Source organism: Neopsephotus bourkii, unplaced genomic scaffold (genome assembly GCF_033783945.1).
Source record: "Neopsephotus bourkii isolate Nb327-2 ecotype Australia unplaced genomic scaffold, CSIRO-AGI_Nbou_v1 NB_1624, whole genome shotgun sequence".
Classification (NCBI taxonomy): domain Eukaryota; kingdom Metazoa; phylum Chordata; class Aves; order Psittaciformes; family Psittacidae; genus Neopsephotus; species Neopsephotus bourkii.
In genome coordinates, this window is record NW_026902099.1 from 7,979,556 (window position 1) to 7,999,168 (window position 19,613).

General features: G+C 38.2%; 1 protein-coding gene across 7 annotated transcripts in view; it reads left to right on the forward strand.

Moving 5' to 3' along the window:
* The window catches only part of TSPAN12 (tetraspanin 12), a 45,307-nt gene extending 26,006 nt beyond the window's left edge, over positions 1 to 19,301 (forward strand). For 6 of the 7 annotated variants that reach the window (XM_061373007.1, XM_061373008.1, XM_061373005.1 and 3 more), the window contains 4 exons: positions 5,372 to 5,446; positions 9,140 to 9,247; positions 12,182 to 12,325; positions 18,436 to 19,301. In XM_061373007.1, coding sequence (XP_061228991.1) covers positions 5,372 to 5,446; positions 9,140 to 9,247; positions 12,182 to 12,325; positions 18,436 to 18,741 — 633 coding nt within the window. In that variant the 3' untranslated portion in view covers positions 18,742 to 19,301. The remainder of the gene's footprint in view (positions 1 to 5,371; positions 5,447 to 9,139; positions 9,248 to 12,181; positions 12,326 to 18,435) is intronic. The other variant, XM_061373010.1, reaches the window with a different exon arrangement.
* The last annotated feature ends 312 nt before the right edge of the window (positions 19,302 to 19,613 follow it).

Here is a 19,613-nt window from a genome sequence, read left to right on the forward strand (position 1 = left end):
TGCCAGTGGGATGATTGAGATGGGTGATAAAAGGGCACGGGGTATTCACGTAGCCCTGGCTATTGCACTGAAGGAGGCTACTGCAGGACACAAGAATTTTATCTCTAGTTTTCCTGTCCTAAGTGTAATTAGGATTTAATATTTCCACTGTCCAAACAAAAAAAAAAAAAAAGAGAAATCAGTGTTCTTGGAAATAATTTGGAGAAGAGTATTTGAAATGGTGACTGGGGTGGGAGGACGAGCAAAATTTTTAGACTCCCTCCATATACTGCATTTTCTGAAGTCCCAGTTTTTCCAATTTCCTGTTGCCATGATAGTAACAAAAATAGAGGTTATTTTTCACCAGTTTTCATCACCTGTTGCCTGAAAAGCATAGACAAATTAAGTGATTAATTGCAGGACTCATGTGGCATGTTCAAGTCAAACCAAAAAATCTCTAGAACTACAGTAGGAATTTTGTATTACATCTCTGAAAAAAACATAAGCTATTGTGCTTCATGCTTTATATCCTTCAGTGCCATTGCCTGCCATTGCCCATCATTGCACCATAAAAAAAACCCTGTACTCTGCCGTAGAGAAGGCCATGAGGGGGCAGATTTTATGCTGAGAGGCACTTCATGTGTGCGCTGTTCACTGCTGCTCTCAGAACAGAATGGGAATTGTTGGAGCAAACACCTTTTAAACAAATGCAGTGTGTCTGCAGTAGTGATTGTGTGCTTGGTTTTGCTATATTTTTTTGTGTTTATATCTGAATGGTTGAGATGATCAAGAAAAAATGTGTTCCTGTAATGTGTTTGGTGGTGGTGGTCATTTGCTTAGCCTAGTAGAACAAATAGAAGAAAAACTCATAACTTAATCAAGCTAAGTTACTTTTGTATTTCAAGTTTTAGCCTTAGATTGAGAAATACGAAGATATTTTGGGCATATGCCAGAGCATGTATGCTCCATGTATGGAGCAGTGGCGTATATGGAGCTTATACCCTCCCATGGGATGCCACTGTGGTGTGCAGGAATTTTATTCAGACTGAAACTGTTGATCCTATTTGGACAGTCCACACAGATCTTTCTAAAAATAGGTTTAAATTATTTTGACTTTTTTTATCCATATTTGAAAATAACATGTATGTTTCGAGTACTTTCTCAGGTTCTGATAGCCTTTATGTGTATAGCTATCTGAAAGCCATCTGAATTAGAACAAAAGCTATTACTTTAATGCTAGTACCCATTTTTTGTGGGTTTTTTTTTTCTGTCTTTGATTATTTTCTTAATGTTTACCTCCCTTCTGTGGCTGAATTTCATCATCATTGAATTTCATTCAGTATATCCATTATCCCACTGCCCTTCTGTCTTATGTATGAATTCCCTGTAGAAGTGGGCCTACAACTGTCTGAGTTGCTTAAGAGCAAAACCTCTCTTGAGACTATTATAAGTTGTCAAAGCTGAGCATGCTCTGGTAGTATCTCTGCTCTAGCAGGTTGTACTCATTGTGGTGGGTTTCTGTGCTGTTGCTGTGAGTGGTTTCTGCACCAGAGTTTTCAGGGCAAGGTGAGGATGTCAGCTGTAGTCACTTTTACTCTGTTCCACATGAAGAGTATTGCAGCAGAGCAGGGTCTGGTGATTACACACACTGGACAGGTAATTGCACCTGATATTCACACAGGGAATATCTTCAGTATCTTTCCTTGGCCCTTCACCCCTCTGTCTTTGCTTCTTTCTGAAAGTAGTTTTCATGTCATTACTTTATTTCTGTTCCCACTTCTTTTCAGTTGTTCAAGCCTCTGCAGGCTGTCAGTGGTGCAGCTTTGTGCTCTGAAGATGGAGCCACACGCATATACCTATCCAAGGCTGCAGAAGAAAAGCCCAGATGCTTGTGCAAGGTTCAAGGTATTAGAGGAGATGCTCCTGTTGGAAAGCTACTGCTTTACTGAACTGTTGCCTGCCTTTATCCCCTGTGGCCAGTAGTGGTGAGCAAGCTTAATGAGGAGCTTGCAGAAGAACTAACCCTGCTAATTGACACATCCATTTGACATTGCAGGGATGCTAAAATTTAGTATATTGGCCACATGCATATCTGTGACTTAGGAGCAGTAAATGCCTACTGTAGGTTCTTTTTTCTATTTTTTTCTTATTGGCAAATATTCTTACACTGATTTGTTACTCTCAAAAGAGTGTTTTCTGCCAGCATTTCAGTCATTCAGCCACTCTCAAGGAATCAGCGTTTCACCTTTTTTCACAGCCTTGCTGGTTTAGCTTTTTCCTCCTTGCTGAAGGAAATCCTTCAATGAAATGGACTCTGACAGGTTTGTAACAGGATGAAGGAGCCACTTCAATTTTCTGATGACTTTGCATAGTCTGTCTAGGGAGAGAAGTATAGCAATTAGCAGTTGCCTTCAAAAGAGGGATGTTAAAAGCCTATAGTATTGGCCATGTGAAAAGTCTCTCGTTTTTAAAGTGATTGTGGGTTTGCATTAATTGCTTATATTTTTTTATTATTATTTATGATAACCTGTAGATATCTTTGCAAAAACATTTGCTTCCTTTTGAGTCTTCCTCTATCCTACCCTCTTTGTGCCCCTGAAAACCTAGAAACAAAACAACAACAAAAAAATCCATAGAAAATATCTCAGTAAACTGTTCTGAGGGAGGTGTGCTGTAGAAGGTAGTATCAGTGACCTGCTGGAGCAGTTTTGTGCATAGTGCTCAATAGCATTCCTCAGTGGGTTGTCTCCTTTACAGAATGTAGCCACTCAGCCCATAGGAAGAGTCTTGCTTCAAAACCACATTCGAGTTTCTGGCAGAAAGCAGAAGTGTGTAAATGCAGGAAGATACATTTAACATTCAGACTCCTGTGGGAGTCTAATTGGGGGCAAGGAATAGGCACTGAAATTAGTAAGTTTCTGGTTTTGGAAGATGGAAATTAAGGGTAGGAAATTTAAATAATGGTTAGAGGGTTTTTTCCACACATACACAACTGTCATAAGAATTACTTGTTTTGCAAACCATTGCATTTAGAGAGAGGTATAATATTCCCCTTCAGTAGAAGAGGGAAACTGAAACTCCTTTGTACAAGTTTGGTGTGCCTGCATTTGCTCATATACCTACTAGTGTGTGGTTTCATGTGTGTAAATGCTGTGCGTTTTGTCTTGTCCTTTGCCTTGCAGACAGAAGATGTGCTTTCTCAGGACAGAAGGTTTGATTCTGCAGGGCCCTGATGTGTCCAGATTTAGCTAGTCAGGAGTGCTAATTTCCTGGCAGATCCAGTAGTGGATTATGAGTGAATCTGGCTAAATAGTTTTCTGTCCTGAGCTAGATTCAGTTACTGGAGAAAATCTTTGGTTTGGCTCTTTTTTCTCCAACTGCTAACACAAACTTTCCTAACTGAACAAAACCAAGGAAGTTTCAGATGTTAAGGTTGGTGAATGAATTGTTGCAAGGAACTGCACATGAAGAGTTTTCCAGAGAGTGCCATACATGTACCCGCACATGTATCACTTTTACCATAATCGGTGAGCTTGGCATAAGATTTGGTGCTAACAGGCAGTCCCAGGCTTAATATGTAATTTAGAGTATAAAGCCACTAAAATTTTCTTTGTCAGCTGAGTACTCAAATTCGCTTTTCATTAAAATATTTCGTTGTTCTTCTTCTCTAAAATGTCAGTATTAGCCACAATATCCTTAAACATTTTTTATATGAATTAATAGAGCTAAAGCATGTGGTATTCTTATCTCCTTTTGAAGTGAATATTTGCAGAGTATGCAAAGTATTTGCGTAACTTGCAGGCACTATGGTGATAGTGGATACATTGTCCAGAAGTTCATGATTTTATTTTTTAGAGAAAGCTGCATGGTTCTTAAAAGGTGTGACTAACATTTTTTCCTCTTTTGAACCTCTGGAGGATGAACATACTGGTTATTGAAGGCCTGTACAGGAGCTCTTCATGTGCTTACAGTGTTGATTTGTAAGGGTGTGCAATGTGTTGTTAAGCTATATTGACTATGATGATGCAGTGTAATGTGGTGGAGATTAGAAAAACGGGATGTTTTCATTCAATATCATCTTGATTGAACTGACCTTTGCAGGAGGAGGGCATTGAATCCAGGTTTCTCTTCAAAATTTGCATGAATATTTTTACATGCGCATTTTTAATTTGGCGGTTTGTGTCTGCAAACCTGATTCAGGGAGATAGACCTGATCAGCAAGTAGGAGTTAAGGATGACACTGTTCAGTGGCTGTCAAGGTATCTGTGAATTTCTCAGTTCCAGACTGGGTGCATGAAAAAGGTACTGTGTAGGTAGGTGACTGTTAAATCGGACTACTTGTGGATTTATATTCTCTATTTTAAATAATATAGCTTATTTACCCCCATCATGTATCCTCAGTACATGTTTTATGTGTTTTATACCTGTCCTAAATAGATTCTGGAATTAAATGACTAAATTAGGAGCCTTTTGGCATGTACCCTACTAATTGAATTACAGATTTATTCTATTTTACATTGTGATTTGATTTTGAAATAAAATCCATGATGGCTGTAACTTTAGGTCTTGTGTACTGAGAACAAGGGGGAGCTCAGTCCATTGATATGGAAGAAAGTTTGGAGTTAAGGATGAATGGAGCTATATTCTGCTTTAATAAAAAGATAAAAGCATCACTTTTAATAGAGAACACCAGTGCGGCTTTATCCTGAAGTTCAGGAAGGGTTTGTTGATGCTATATAGAATATAGTTCTGCTCTTTTTAAACACAGCAGTCAGTTTTTCTTAACCATCTTCATCAAGATTGGTACAGCTTCTTCATTTATACATGTATTTTCTATTTTTAAGTAGTTCAGTGGTTAGAACTTGTACATTTATGCCTGATCTCAACTATCTAAATCACTTTCTTGAGAACAGGGCTTTCAAGAACCTAGTTTGCTTCTGTATTGTGAATTTGCTCTTTTTTTATATTTATTTTTTTCTTTTTGCTTTTGGCTGTTGTCATGATTTGGATATGTTGCTTTAAAGAAAAAAGAGTTGGTTTTTTTTTCCCCCCCACCTATATGAGAGGAGAAAAGATTGTCCTCTTTTCAACTGTTTTAGCATAATGTGTCATGATAGCCTTGTACTCTTGGGCAAGAAGGAAATGAATTTATTTTCCCATTGTAATATTCATATAATATTCATGTTAAGCTTGTATGAAATCACATAACATAAACTTTTAGAAAGTTTGCTACATAACTCATATTTTGATTAAGAAGAGTATTTTACGTTCCATGTCTTCAGTCATGTGAAATGTTAATAATGTTTCAAGATGTCCTTCAAAATTGTTAAGTCTTTTTTTCCAAAGTTAAACTGGATAGCAAAAATAACCAAGACCATTCTGTTTTCTGCAGTACTTTGGAAGCTTGCTTGTAATATTCTGTGTTGAACTGGCCTGTGGTGTTTGGACCTACGAGCAGGAAATAACGGTGAGTCAGAAAAGGAGGCTGCATTTTTTCAACAGAAGAAAACACGCGTTTCCATTAGCTAGCCACTTTCTGATTGCTGTGGTGTTTATCTTTGTTCATTATTCCGACAGTCTAATTTCAAGGGACTGGCTCTTTTTTAAACAGAGAATTCTTCTGAGAAATCTTGTCTGTCTGGAAGGTCCCTTCTGAATTTCTCTCTATCCGTTCTATATTGGAGAGCCAAATCCTGCAGTCCCTGATTTAAGGACTTTATTTTTTGTTAATTCTCATGTAGGCAGGTTCTCATTGAAGTCAGTGGAAGTTTTGAGGATAAAGAATGAACTTAAGCCTTAAGATAAGTATTCTGAGAGAGGAGATGTGAAAATTTGAAGGGATTTTGCCCCAAAAGTTCTTCACGTTTTAAAGAGCTGAGTGTACTGCTTTGTAAACAGACAGTATGTTCTTTCAACAGAGGATTTGCTGTCTGCTGAAATCTTCACACTGCCTCCACAATCTATAAATGCCAGTTTTAAGCAAAACACGTCTTAGCTATAAAACACTCTTCTGTAAGCTTGTGAAGAGGTTTTATCTTTGTCTAGTTTTTATAGCTGTGCCAACCTTTAATTTTCAAACTGAAAACTTGTAACTGGCATGCAAGAAAATGGGTAAGTGTAGAGAAATGTTATTCTGCTGGCTGCTATGTCCTTACATCTTGTACTCAGTTTGGTACATTTTTATGAATAATGATATGCCCAATAGCCTGGTGTTTTCAGCAGAGAGTAGCAATTACATTGCAGTAAGATGGGAGAGAGTCTTTTGGGACCGAAGGAATTTCTGGCAGATTTGAAGTCTGAAGTTACGTGTCAGCACTTTGCATCAGCCTTCATTCCCTTGCTTGCAGTACAGATTCCAGAGGGGTGTTCTAATATGACAGCAATAAAGGCTATCCCTTTACTTTGAATGTCAGCTTACACTGATGCATTTTAAAACTGGAAATGCAGGCAGAGACATGCTTCATCCTATGGGCTCAGCTGCCCTCTGTGGGGGTTTTGCCAAGCAGAACAGTTGTAACTATCTTTTGGGGGTGTATTTTCTCTTTCCATCTGATTTTCTCCTCTTATTCCCTTTGTCCTGACACTACTGCCTTTCAGGTGATGAGGTGGGCCAGACTCAGGTTTCTTGCTGCTTTCTTGCTGCTGAGACCCCTTAGGGAATGTGGCAGTCTGGAAGAGCACAGTTGGCTTTCAGTGGTTCTTTCATACCTGTGCAGGTCACTTTCCCAGAGCATGCTTTCTCCTACTCTGTTTGATAAAGAAGACTTCCTCTTATACCCATGTGGTTGACTTGTCATATTAGTTTCACTGTAACATAAAATCACATGAGCCACTGGTGGGTTTGAAAGAGTCAGTTGGTGTTAGTGTAGGTGGCTGAGTGATGTTGTCAAAAATGCCACTGGGGGATAACTGCTTCTGCTGATCAAATATGGGCTGTCCTTGGCGTGTGGACAAGTTGCCTTGTATGTGTGCCTTGTGACTAAGAGTCCTTGTATGAATGATTTTCCTTCCAGCTCATGATAGCTCTCAGCATGAAGTGTGCTTCATGACTAATTTGTCCACCCACAAGATTGAAAAGCCAGTGTGGGTTCTCAGCTTACTTGGGCATTGGTCAAGCCTTGATACTCCTTAGAAAAATAATAATGAATAAGTAGATCTCAGTGGCAAACAGAGTTTTACAGAACTTATGCTAAACTCAAACCACACTACAGAAAACTGTTGGTGTATAGCCAAACAAATGCATCTCAAGATCATGTATTACTGTGCACTACTGCATGCGTGAACTGATGGGAAGCTATTTAGTAGATGCATTGATAGTCCTTAGTGTGACATGTTGGCATTCTTGGAGCAGTCAAGCAGATTCTGGTACCTCTCCTTAACTCCAGAATTCAAATTGCCTTCCTGCAGTAGGGTTTAGTTTGTTTTGATTTGCTTTTAATTTCCTTCTGTCACTTCTTGATTTTATTTTTTTTTCTTGCTTTCAATTGTTTTCATAACGAAGTTGGATGCCTTGTGTTACATGCGTAACCTTGGACTATATTCAACTCAAATAAGATAATAAAAACATAGTCTGGCAAGTATAAACTTAATTTCAGTGATACCAAATAATATCCAAAGAAAGCAGAGTGCTAACTTCCAGTGCGGTGGAAAGAGAAATGCATGGAGTACAAAACCAAATTACTTTATTAGAGTAAACAGTGTAAATGTCTGTGGTAGAACTGTGTTACTGTTTTTAAATAACCTTAGTATTCTACTGCTAAAACATTTTTCATGTGGACAGTTGTGAATTCAGTGCTTTATAGCTTAAGAAATAAAAACTGCTAAGTTAAAGGTGTGTTAAGTTACTGGGATATTATTAACATATTCATATTCATGATATATCAAGCTTTACCAAAGTTTCGATAATGTAGTATGACTTAGCAGTGGTAATGAAACATTATGAAATGTTCTTATTTGGATTATGGGGTCAGTCAGGTGGTGATTGTCCCTGTTTTTTGTAGAGCATCTGGCACAATGAATTCCAGGCTCCTTAGGAAGTATTGTGATGACTTTTTTTTTAGATACCATTTATTGCTATTTGCAGAATGCCCTTACCTTTGATTCCAGATTGAACAGGAGACCTAAGTCATAGCTGCTAGAAGAGCTGGGGTCCTCCGTCCTCCCAGTGAAAGCTGTAATTGTGATTTCTTTCACGGTATCTGTTAAGGCTGGTGGGAACAAGGCAAAACTCAGCATGAATGCTGTGCTGCAAAGTCTTCAGCTCCTTGTTTTAATTTGGCACACTGAAATTTGTGCTGCTGAGGTTAGTTATCTTGACTCGTAACTGCATTGTGTGCCAAGTGCCATAGGACTTGTTTCTGTTGTTTCTAAATAACTTGCTGGCTGAGGGTCATAGTATGACAGTGGGGAGCACCTCAGTTCTGAGTAGCCAATTTTGAAAGAAAAATACTTAAGAGTATTCTTCTTTCAGAAGGAAAGATTTACAAGGCTGCATGTGAAGAAAAAAGTTCATGGGGCCTCTATGTCTACACTTCCCTGTTACTATTGGACAAAGTACTGAAGTCAAGTACGTTCAGGATGCCTGCATGCAAAGCCAAAAGCCACTGAAAAGACTTGTGGTAAAATTCATCTCAGATAATTCTGTGTATTTAGAAGTTACACATTTAAATTTGTCACTTTACAAAGTAAAGTGGATTTGAGACTTCAATGGAATGATTCATCTGCTCTGTTTAAAATATTTATCTTGAGATGAGCTTCCCTATATGGCTGCCTGTTTCTTTCTATTGACTAAGATAACACCAGCGAAATATCTAAACTGGGGCAGACAAATGGTGCTCTGTTCAAGTTTTATGTCAGGTAAAAAATCTGGTGATGTCCTAATCAGATTGTACCCAGCTGTCTCTGAATCTCTCCAAAATGCAGCTCGTTTTCCAGTGTACATTAATTTGTACGCAAAGGAAACAAATAACTTTCTTCTGATATTTTAATAAAGTGTCATAAAGTTTCAATATCATAAAAATTGAAGGACTTATTTTACTGTTTAATTAAAAGTTGTTTTGGTCATTGCATTGGAAAGATCTCAGAATCGATGGAAATTCTGGGTTTGGAGCCACAAGCCAGCTGATCTGCTGTGTGAATTGCTTTTCTTTCCTTGCTTTAGGTTCCGGTGCAATGGTCTGATATGATCACACTGAAAGCCAGGATGACCAATTATGGCCTACCTAGGTACCAGTGGCTGACCCATGCTTGGAATTTCTTCCAGAGGGAGGTAAGGTGACAGTTAATTCATGATCTGAAGTAATACATGCGTGATCAATGTTATTTATGATATTATAAAATGTTATCTTTTAAAAAAAGGTTTGGTTTTAAGTGAATAGGTAAATAAATGCAAGTTCATTTCATGTGAAATCCTGTATAGTGGTAATGCCTGTTAACATCACTTGATACTCAACTCTTGATATTATATATGCCCTAAAAACCCTAAAACACCAAAAGAAGAATGTGAGTAAATTCAGTTAAATTGCTGTCACTGTCTTCTCCTTTGCCAGTAAGGTTAGGAAATCAACACCTTTTAGGATTGTTATGCCATTTAAGAATATGATGTATGTAAAATTTAAAATCTACAAATAAAGTGAAACAAACATTTCTATAGGCTGTTTTAATATTAAACTGTGCTCCCTTTCCTGTAGACTCCGTTAGTTACCCTCTCACAGAGCAGTCCTGGTTAAGACAATGTGTTCATCTGGAAATGAGGGGGACAGGAAGTTTCCAGAAAGATGCAAATACTGTCTCTTTGGCTGAGGTTTGAGAAGTGATCAGGGTTTTTATTCCCTTTGAGTGAAGGGGTGGGACACAAACCAAAAATCTTCCTTGTCTGTTCACAGCTTTGCCCTCTAGCCTACTAAAATTCAGAACTATTTTTAAAGAATGAAGTATTATGTTACAAAAACATGAAATTGCTCAAGGTAAAACCCATTAACTCCAAATATAACTCACGTGCAGGAAGAGAACTCTTTGAGTGCCTGCCATTGTGTTGCCCTTGTTGAAATCTTGAAATCTATCATTGTTGCACAGATTTCCTGTTTATTTAAACATTTCCTGGCAGCACTTGGTTAGTCTGTATTTATACTTAACCTGAAAGAAAAAGTGAGGACTACATGAGGTTAAACACACCCCCACCCTCCCCAGTTCTCTGCTTTGGCTATGCAAGTGCTCTGTGAGTAATTCTTCGTGCACAGGTAGAGTGTGTCTGTTCTGTAACTGAGGTGATATAATTAAATGGCCTCATTTTCCTTGAATAGACCTGGTACTGTATTTTTTTTTAATGTATAGATTGATTAAATTTAGAAGTTGCCTTTTATCCTCCTGGTTGTTGTGGTGTCATCATAATGGCTGGTTTTAATATGAATAAAAATAAATGTGGAAAAAGGAAGCTAATAAAACTTCAACTGTGCCTTAACTCTTCCAGGGGAGAAAAGGTTTCTTTTAGAACTTAGATTTCCTATATTCCATCTCTGGTCAGAGGAATGATCTGGGGGAAGTTTGAAGTGAACTAAGAAGTCTCTTTTACAGCTCCTACTTAATTGGTGGACTCTCAATTTTACTTTGTCTACTCATAACTCTGATGGTGGATGTGTGAGCCTGCTATGTGCTTTATGTCTGAATGAGCACTATGCCTGGGGCACTTCTCAGTTAACACTATTGTTTTCTTTGGGTTTTTTTTCCAAAAGAATAAAATTATAATTTGCAATTTTGTTTCCAAAGATTCAGCCCTGGTCAGCCTTGTGCTCACTCTTCTGTAGCTTTTCACATCTGAGAGAGATGGTAAATGTCTTTTCTCCGTAACCCCCTTGCTGGTCTACTATCATTTGTGACTATGCTAAGGAAGATGGGAAGGGTCAGTTGAAGTCAGGAAGGAAGAACTGGGCAGGGGAAGAAAATATTTGAGATTAATAAAAGGATGTTTAATGAGTAGTCTTTGCAATTACAGTGAGGAGCCGCAACTTGAGCATTGGGAGGATTTTGACCCACAAACTGATTAACAAAAAACAGCTCTAGTGAAAAAGGAAGATGTAGGATTTGTAAGAGGACTGGTGAAGTCAAGGCACAGTGTGTGCTAACCTTGTGTCAGGACACTGATTTGCTTGGTTTTGACTGAAAAGAGGCGTGGTATACAGGACTCTGACTCTGAAGCGGGTAAGGGGGGCAAATGTTTCCAACCCCACGGGTCAGAGGGACCAGGTGATGACTTACAAACTCAGGCTGGTACTAGAGAACATCCAGATGGGGGAAAAAACCAAAACAAAACAAAACAAAAACCCCAAAGCCAAAAAAACAGCTTCCTGTTCGTGCAGCAAGGCTTTTTTTTTTTCTTTTTTTTTTCTTCCATTATATCAATTCATCATCCAATTCCAAAGAAAATTTAATATAGCTGCTTTAACCCTTTTTTATGTGACAGCAGCTAGGAATGTTGTAGAGTGGTCATTTGGCTTTAATTCTCTTGGTGTTTTGCAGAGAAGACAGGTTGTTAGACCAGGTGGTTTTTATAGCCAATTATGACTCATCTGCTTTGCATCCAGACTTCTTGCTTTTATGGTTTGTTCTGTTGCAGTTTTTATTTTAGTGTAATACCCCTTCCTTCCTTTTCCCTTTTTCCTTTCAGCATTTGTCATTTCCATACCTTTTCACTCATTTTTTAAATCTTTTTTTCTTTGTCTGTATTCAGATAGATCTGTGTTTTTTCTCATTTGATTTTCAACAGATGTGTCCATAGTTTTAGCCTTGCAGGAATAATCCTCACTAGTAAGACCTTAATCACCTTTCCCTACTAGTTCCTTCTGCCACAGGTGTACTTGTTCATCAGTCACCCTTTATAATGTGTTAGTTCCTTGTAGTAAGGATAGCAGAATTACAGGGTAGGTCAATTTCTATGAAGCATCCCGTGGAGGGAGCAGCTGGGATTTAAACAGCAGAGCAGTATCATTGGCTGTTTCTGAGGTGCTCATTGTTCACTACATTTCTCATGTCACCTTTATGTCAAAGCACAGCAAAACAGGATATGTAGAAGCTTATGTAAAAGTCTTTAGTCCTACGTAAATGTTCTGGAAGTTGTTAATAGGAATTTATGTAGCTTTTTTCATGTCTTTCTTTTATGAAGAAGTAACATCATCATTGCTGATCTTGGCTAATCCTTCCTTTGCAGTTTAAATGTTGTGGGGTGGTGTACTTCACAGACTGGCTGGAAATGACGGAGATGGACTGGCCGCCTGACTCCTGTTGTGTCAGAGAGTTCCCAGGATGCTCTAAGCAGGCACATCATGAGGATCTCAGTGACCTTTATCAGGAGGTAAGAAGAGAAGTGTGGATATTTCGGAAGGCTTTGTACATTCTTCCTGATCCATTTTCCAAACTCATAATTTGCAATGAAGCACAAGAGTTTGTTGAGTAATTGTGTTTATGGGAAGTATTTGTTGTGTTTGTTTATGTTTATTATTGATTAGTGCTGAAGCAGAGGGAGAAAGAAAGAAAGGAAAAAGGAGAGAAACAACCCGCCCACCCTTACCTGGAACTGAGATGACTTGTTAGCAGTGCAGTTAACATCTGAGATGTGCTTGAATATTGGTTTTATAATGGTTAGGTTGGAGTTGAAATTTGCTTCAGTCAGAAATAAAAAAAAACCCCGAACAAATAGTTTTAGTGTAATGTCCAGGCTCCAGATTGCCAAAGGAAGAGAAATTCCACTTTCCGTGAAGTAATGAGGACTGGAGTGGTATGTTGTACAGTGAAGGATGCTTTTGAGAAGTCCTTTAGAAGATGAGAGCTCTTTTAACAGGGCTTATGCAAGGAGGCAGGTAATTCAGTTGCTCCACTGTGAGAATGCACAGAAACTTTGTGTGAAAATGCTCTTTCTCTCTAACTCTTCTACATTACACTAGGATTATTACTGAAAAAAAATAATCTAAAACAAAAACCTTAAAATCGGGAGAGGACCTTTTTAAAGTGGGTGAGGGAGGTGATCATGGTAGCAAGTCGTTACTGTTCTTAGGGTGAAATTTACACAAAGAAGTAAATATGTTCTCTACTACACAATTTTAACTGTTCTCACAAATATGTTGTCTAAAGTCACCTTTGCCTGGAGACTGCTTTGATACCTACCATTTTGGGGTTTTTGTTGTTTGTTTGGTTTTTTTTTATGCTAGCAGACCTCTGAAAATCTTTAATTGTGCATTCAGTAATAGCAGAATGACCAACAGGCCAGGTGGTCCAGTAGTGGCAAACCCCATGTCTACGTCAGGTAGTTAGGAGATTCTGAGAAGAGATACATTTTTTCATTTGCTCTCTTTAAAAATAATATAGGGTGCATAGAAAGGAGGATGAGCCTGAGAAGTATCCTTCCACATGCTGTAGCATGAATATTTTTCCAGCAGACAATGAAATCCTGCATTATGGAAGATCACGCAAAGAACCATTTTATCTTGTCCCAGTCTCTTACCACTTCAAAAACTTTCTTACAAGAATCTAATTATGTAGCTCTTGTTGAGATGCTATGGAGAGATACCTCTGAAGCAGGGGAGACCCACTGTAAAAACAAGCCAAAATGAATATTAGCTGTTGCCAGGAAAGAATCTGGTTTTGTTGAAATGCATTTGTATGGCATTGACTCTATGAGCAGAAATGATGTAATTTATTATGGACATTCAGACATCCATCCTAGGCTTGGTGTGATTCCACTAGGAAGTGAGAAGGAAGAGCTGCCAAAAGGCCTGTGCCTCAGAAGGCCAGTCTGTGCCTTAAAGACAGTGGCAGAGGCTGTTTTCTTTCCATCAGCTAATTGTAGAGACTCTCCTGCCTTATGGCAAAGCTCCCAGCACTGGTTACACTTTAGAAGTGTTAGTCTCTGAATCGCAAAGGACTTCAGCAGGCCCCAGAAGAAGCCTAGTCTCTTACTCATGCTTGAAGAAGAATGAACTGTGGCTCACTTTGCAATAATAGTTGTTGGTTTTTTTTTGTAATACTGCTGCCAGTATTGACACCACACAGACCAACTCTGCCATAGAGAGTGCTCAAAGTAAGAGTGTGGAAGCTGCAGAATGTTCATTTGCCTTGAGTATCCTTCTTGCTTATGTGAAAAGGCAAGAGTACGTAAGCAGTGTCACTCAATGAAAAACAAATTGTTGAGCTTGGGAAGCTGAGAAAATTCTGAGGAGTACTAGTCATTGGAGTGTCTTGTTGAAACTGCAGGGTTTTCTTATGTCATCTCTTCTGCTAATATTTCATTCCCCTAGCCATGTTCTGGGAAAGTGGTTCTCTGTGCGCTTTGTATGTTCAAGTTCTTTTGGTTCTACTTGTAGAAAATTAACAGTCAAAGATGATGATGTTGTAGAACATCAGGGCTTTGTTAAGACCCACTTAATAAAGCCTGCCTGGCTTTTTTATGAAAGAAACCTGAAGGGCATATTTCTGGTTCTTCCCCTACTATACCTCAGAGTATTTTGGACAGATTCAGCTTTTAGAAAAAAAAATTTTTCCTTACCTACTCCATAATCCCTTAAAAAAATGTTTCACCAGCCACAAAAATACTCTTGTTGCTTTATGATATGTACAGTATTTGGTTGGCAAAACATTTGTTTTTTCCATGGTCCTTGCCTGTGGGTTGTTTCACAGGCTCATAGGATGTGCTTGCTAATATGTTTATCGGTATCATGCAAAACCAGCTTGCACTTGCAAAGCTAATCGGTCTGACTTCTGCTTTGGAGATTTGAAGGAGAAAAGCCATTTTAGAAAGTGATTCCAAACAAACTTGCATAATTTGGTAGTTTGAGAGGGAGCCTGATGGTATTAGACTCGCCAGCCTAAAATGGGCTTATGTAAATGCTTTGCAAGTTCATTTTGGTACTTCAGAAAAGTTCTTTGTAGTAGTTCAGAAAACTGAAGTTTGTTTTGGCTGGGATTTATCACGTAGGTTTTTTTTTTGTTTTGTAGTTGTGCTGCAGTTTTCTACTGCGATTTCGGAGCTTTCTTTAAGTTAGAATCCTTCACAATACAATTTTTGTAGGAAGAAAGGTGGCTTAGAGTTTTGTTTGAGAGTTATTTTCAAAGCTGTTTTTCAAATGTGTTAGTTGTCTTGGACTGCTTTTATTCTGATGAGCTTCACCTTTGGTGCAGTCCATGGAACAGTCTAACCTTAGGGCGTGGTTGTGAGGGAAATGCATCATGACACATGTAAGAAACTCAAAGATTTACTGTGGTCTGAGGACAAGGGCAGCTCTGCCCATCTTGTGACAAGGAACTGTAACCTAGACAAAAGGATTGGTAGGAGTTGGTATCTTCAGAATAATCAAAATTGCATAGTCAGTATTTTTTTTTTTTTGTATTCTGGTATGCTCTGAGTATACTCAGAATTTGAGCATACAAGAGGTCTGTTGAATATGCTGATTCTCTTTCCTACTCTGAGAATGCCTTCTTTAAGATCTGCTCCTTATTCTCAGATGTTGCAGTAAATCAGAAATATCTGGTTTGTTTCCACTTTGAAGATAAAATGGCCTTTGTAATAAATATGAATCAGGCCTTTAATCCATAGCTCTGTGGGAATTTGAAGCTAATCCTTCCGAATGATTGCTGCACAGTTTTATACTACTTTTGAGCTGTCAACAAGAGCTTCCTTTTTAGTGACAAACTTTTACTTTTGCAGGGAAGTATATTTATGTACCCTTTGATTGCAGGCTACCAACTATGAATGTGTTGCATAAGCAGAAATAAAATGCATGAATGTGAGGATAACAGGGGTGGCTGGATATTTCTCAATTTTAAAACTGATTTTGAATGTGTATTAGAGCAGAACTGCAAGAATATCATTAAATGGAGGGAGGCAGTCTATCTAGTTCAGGCATAATTCATCTCAATTATGTGTCTGTACTGCAGGAGATGCAGGCATTAATGTCACTGCTCTCTGCTAATGGATGTTTCCTCTAGGCAATGAATGAACTGAATTTGAATACTGCTGTGGTTGAGTATTTTTAACTTGTGACTAGCATGTACCTTCATTCCTTAAAGTTATTAAAAGTATTAAAATGCAGTCAGCTTGTCTGTAATTAAAAACAAATTTGGAAAGTAGTATAATTACAGCACTGCCTTCTAGTTCAAGAAGACACCAATGTGACATTTTTTGTTCCTTATCAAGTTCAATGACAATGCTGCTTCTACAGTGTTTTTTTTTTCTTTTCAAGTGTCAAAGAATGCACATTCACTCACTGTTCTGTGACTATAAACTGTATTAATGTTTAGAAGCCAACACAGCGAAATGAAGAATGGAGCAAAGAGATTGAGATCCTTTAACTTTGGTACCATTATCATAAAGTGCATTAATTTAATTTAGATACTCAATGAAAATCTGTTGAGTGCAGCATGAATTTTTTGTGTGAGGCAAGAATTGGACCTTTCATCAAATACGCTGGGGACTGTAGCATCTGAAACTGTTGGCTTTAGGGACTTTCAGTGTGATTGAAAAGTGTTATTTAGCATGTTCTGTCTTCAGATTCTGTCACTTTGATCAATTGCTTTCTTCTCACAGAAAAGCTGTAAGAAACGTAGTAAGTATATAAACACAAAAACGACATTTTGAAGATAAAGCCTATCTTGATGGGTTCCTTGTCTTCTGGGACCAATGCCTATTGATTATTTGGGGTGTTATCCAGTCTGTTACTCTGAATTTTCCCTTGGTGGCTGTGTGCCGTTGAGTTTTGCAGCTTTGCAGGTTGTGAAGCCTTGCAGAGTTTAGAATAGAGAATAAACATTGGCCAGTCACTAAGGGTCCCTCAAGGTTTTATCCTGTCTGAGACTGGGCATTACCTTTCCTGAGCAACAAGCATCGTAGCCTGTGTTTGTACTGTTGTACAGTAGTTCCCAGAGCCAGTGTCTATTTGTGGATCATTGCTGCCTTAAGAAGGCTTGGGAGCTTTTCTAAAGCCTTTCACAGCAATTATTGGTTGGCCATGTATGCAAAATTTGGAGCATGTGCTGATGGTTTTGAAAGAAACAAATTTCCATTTCTGGGACACGTCAACTTGGGATGTTTTAACATAGTTTTTTACCAGATCCTTTCTGTGTAAAAAATAATTATTATTCTGTAAATAATTGCAGAGGGGGCATATAGGGATGCTGGGGGTGGACTCTTCATTAGGGACTGTAGTGATAGGACAAGGGGTAATGGGTTAAAACTTAAACAGGGGAAGTTTAGATTGGATATAAGGAGGAAATTCTTTCCTGTTAGGGTGGTGAGGCACTGGAGTAGGTTGTCCAGGGAGGTTGTGAATGCTTCATCCCTGGCAGTGTTCAAGGCTAGGTTGGACGAGGCCTTGGGTAATATGGTTTAGGGCGAGGTGTCCCTGCCCATGGCAGGGGGGTTGGAACTTGATGATCTTAAGGTCCTTTCTGACCCTAACTATTCTATGATTCTATGATTTTATGGTATGCGTGACCATATTCCTAATACAATGTGTGGATTGTCACCTCTTTGGAGCAGGGTCAAGCTGCCTGCCTGGCTCGCTTTAAGTAGCAACAGCACAAGATACGAAGCAAAACTGGCCGTTGGTATGCCATCATCACAGTAATTGGAAGGAAAGTTTCTATATTCGAATCTGAAATTAAGCCAGTTAATTTTAAAATATAGTCATAGGCAGAATGTAGCTAGCGTAAGTGGATATGTTTTTTGCAACGAGGAGATGCAAGTAGTTCAGAAATGAAAAGTAGGTGTAATGCCACATGTATGTAGTATTATTATCACTAAGTACTAAATAAAGTCTGTTTGTGTACCCCCTGTGTTCTGGAAATTTGTCAGAAGTCCTCCATTAAAGGTTATTTTATTCAGTGCTCTTTACTGGTGACTGGAATGTAATGGTTTTTCTACTCCCTTAGAGACTTTATGTGGAACTAAATAAGCTGGCATATAATGAGCCCAGATAAAAGAGAAAAGGTGGGAAGAAACTGATGAGGTTATGCAGGTCTGTAGATATTTCCTATAATATTGTTTAAACTTCAGATTGTGGTGGTAATTGTATAAAAAGTCTGATGAGTTTAAAATAATTGACACCTTTGACTTTGAAGACCTGCAAATTAAGGAGAGAAAGAAGGGTTAAGAGGATTTTTAAACCTTCACAAAACCAGTTGAGTTTCTTTAGAAAACAGATATATTTGGTAGGAACTCAGAGTGATTTCTGAATTAGAGTAGCATAGATCTTTTAGAGCTTATGTGCATTAACCTCTCAGTGTATGAGTAAACTTGAATATGTCATTATGGAAGTGATTAAAAAGAAGGCAAAATAATTTTCAAAGTATTGTTTGAAGGAGGCAAGAGAGAAATTTTGGGGAGCCAGGAAAGGCACTAGGTAGGATGAGCTAAACCTTGGGAACTGCAAACCAAATAATACTAACTTTTAAATTTTTTTTTTTGTTTCATAGGGATGTGGTAAAAAAATGTACACTTTTTTGAGGGGAACAAAGCAATTGCAAGTGCTGAGATTTCTAGGAATCTCTATTGGAGTAACACAGATCTTGGCTATGATCCTCACGATTACTTTGCTGTGGGCTCTGTACTATGACAGAAGGGATCCTGGAACACATCAGATCATGGCCCTGAAGAGTGATACCTCGCAGCAGCTGTCATGTAATTCTGTGGAGCTACTGACACCAAGCCTGACAAGGATCTTTGAACATACATCCATGGCAAACAGCTTTAATACACAGTTCGAAATGGAAGAGCTATAGGTGATGCAATGAATCTGTGAAGTCACAAAGTGTTTTAATTGGGTTTTCTTGTTGTTACTTTGTTCCATCAAGTATGCCAGATATACCAGTCTTCATGTGAATCAGAAACAGCTGATGAATGGAAGTGAAGGAGGCCAGCAAAGAAAGGATAACCCAGTCAGCCTCTTAGCCATAGTCTCAGCCATGAAGTAGAGTTGAATGTGTTTGTTTTTTAAAAGGCACTCATTCACTGGGCACAGTAATGCTTAACTTATTTTCACAAGCTGTGTGATGTGTAAAACACTGATTCACTCACAGGCAGAAAACCTCTAAGGAAGCATCACAGCAAAGGAAGAGAAATACTCATCTTCAGAAGAAATGACTGTTCTTTAGACTAACAAAATGTGACTTCAGTTGAAATTGACTTTTACATTTTTAATAAGCCATTTTGAAATGTCTTAATCAGGGATCTATGTATATGTAATTGTGTGGTTTTGTGCTGCGTGCATGGGAAGCAGAACTGCAAGTCAATACTTGGATTTAAAAATTCGCAAGATTTGTAAAAAAGGGCAAGATTTTCTTTTTCTAACAAAACTTTTAGCTGTTGTTTAAGATGTTCTAAAACATCTATTTTTATCTTAACAACTGTTTAATTTTTAATTTTAAATATATTAAATGGATTGAAACCAAAACAATGACTCTGGACAATAGACTTAAATTTTCTGAGTAATTCTGGAGAATTCTTCTTTGAAACAATTTGTTCTAAGGACTGTTTCTTAAGAAAGAAAGCCTTAAACATTCTTTCGAAAGTGGAATCAATATGGGAGTAGCACATTTTATAGATAAATTTTTTCTCCTGTCTGTGATTCCCCTGAAGGTAGAAACAAAGGACT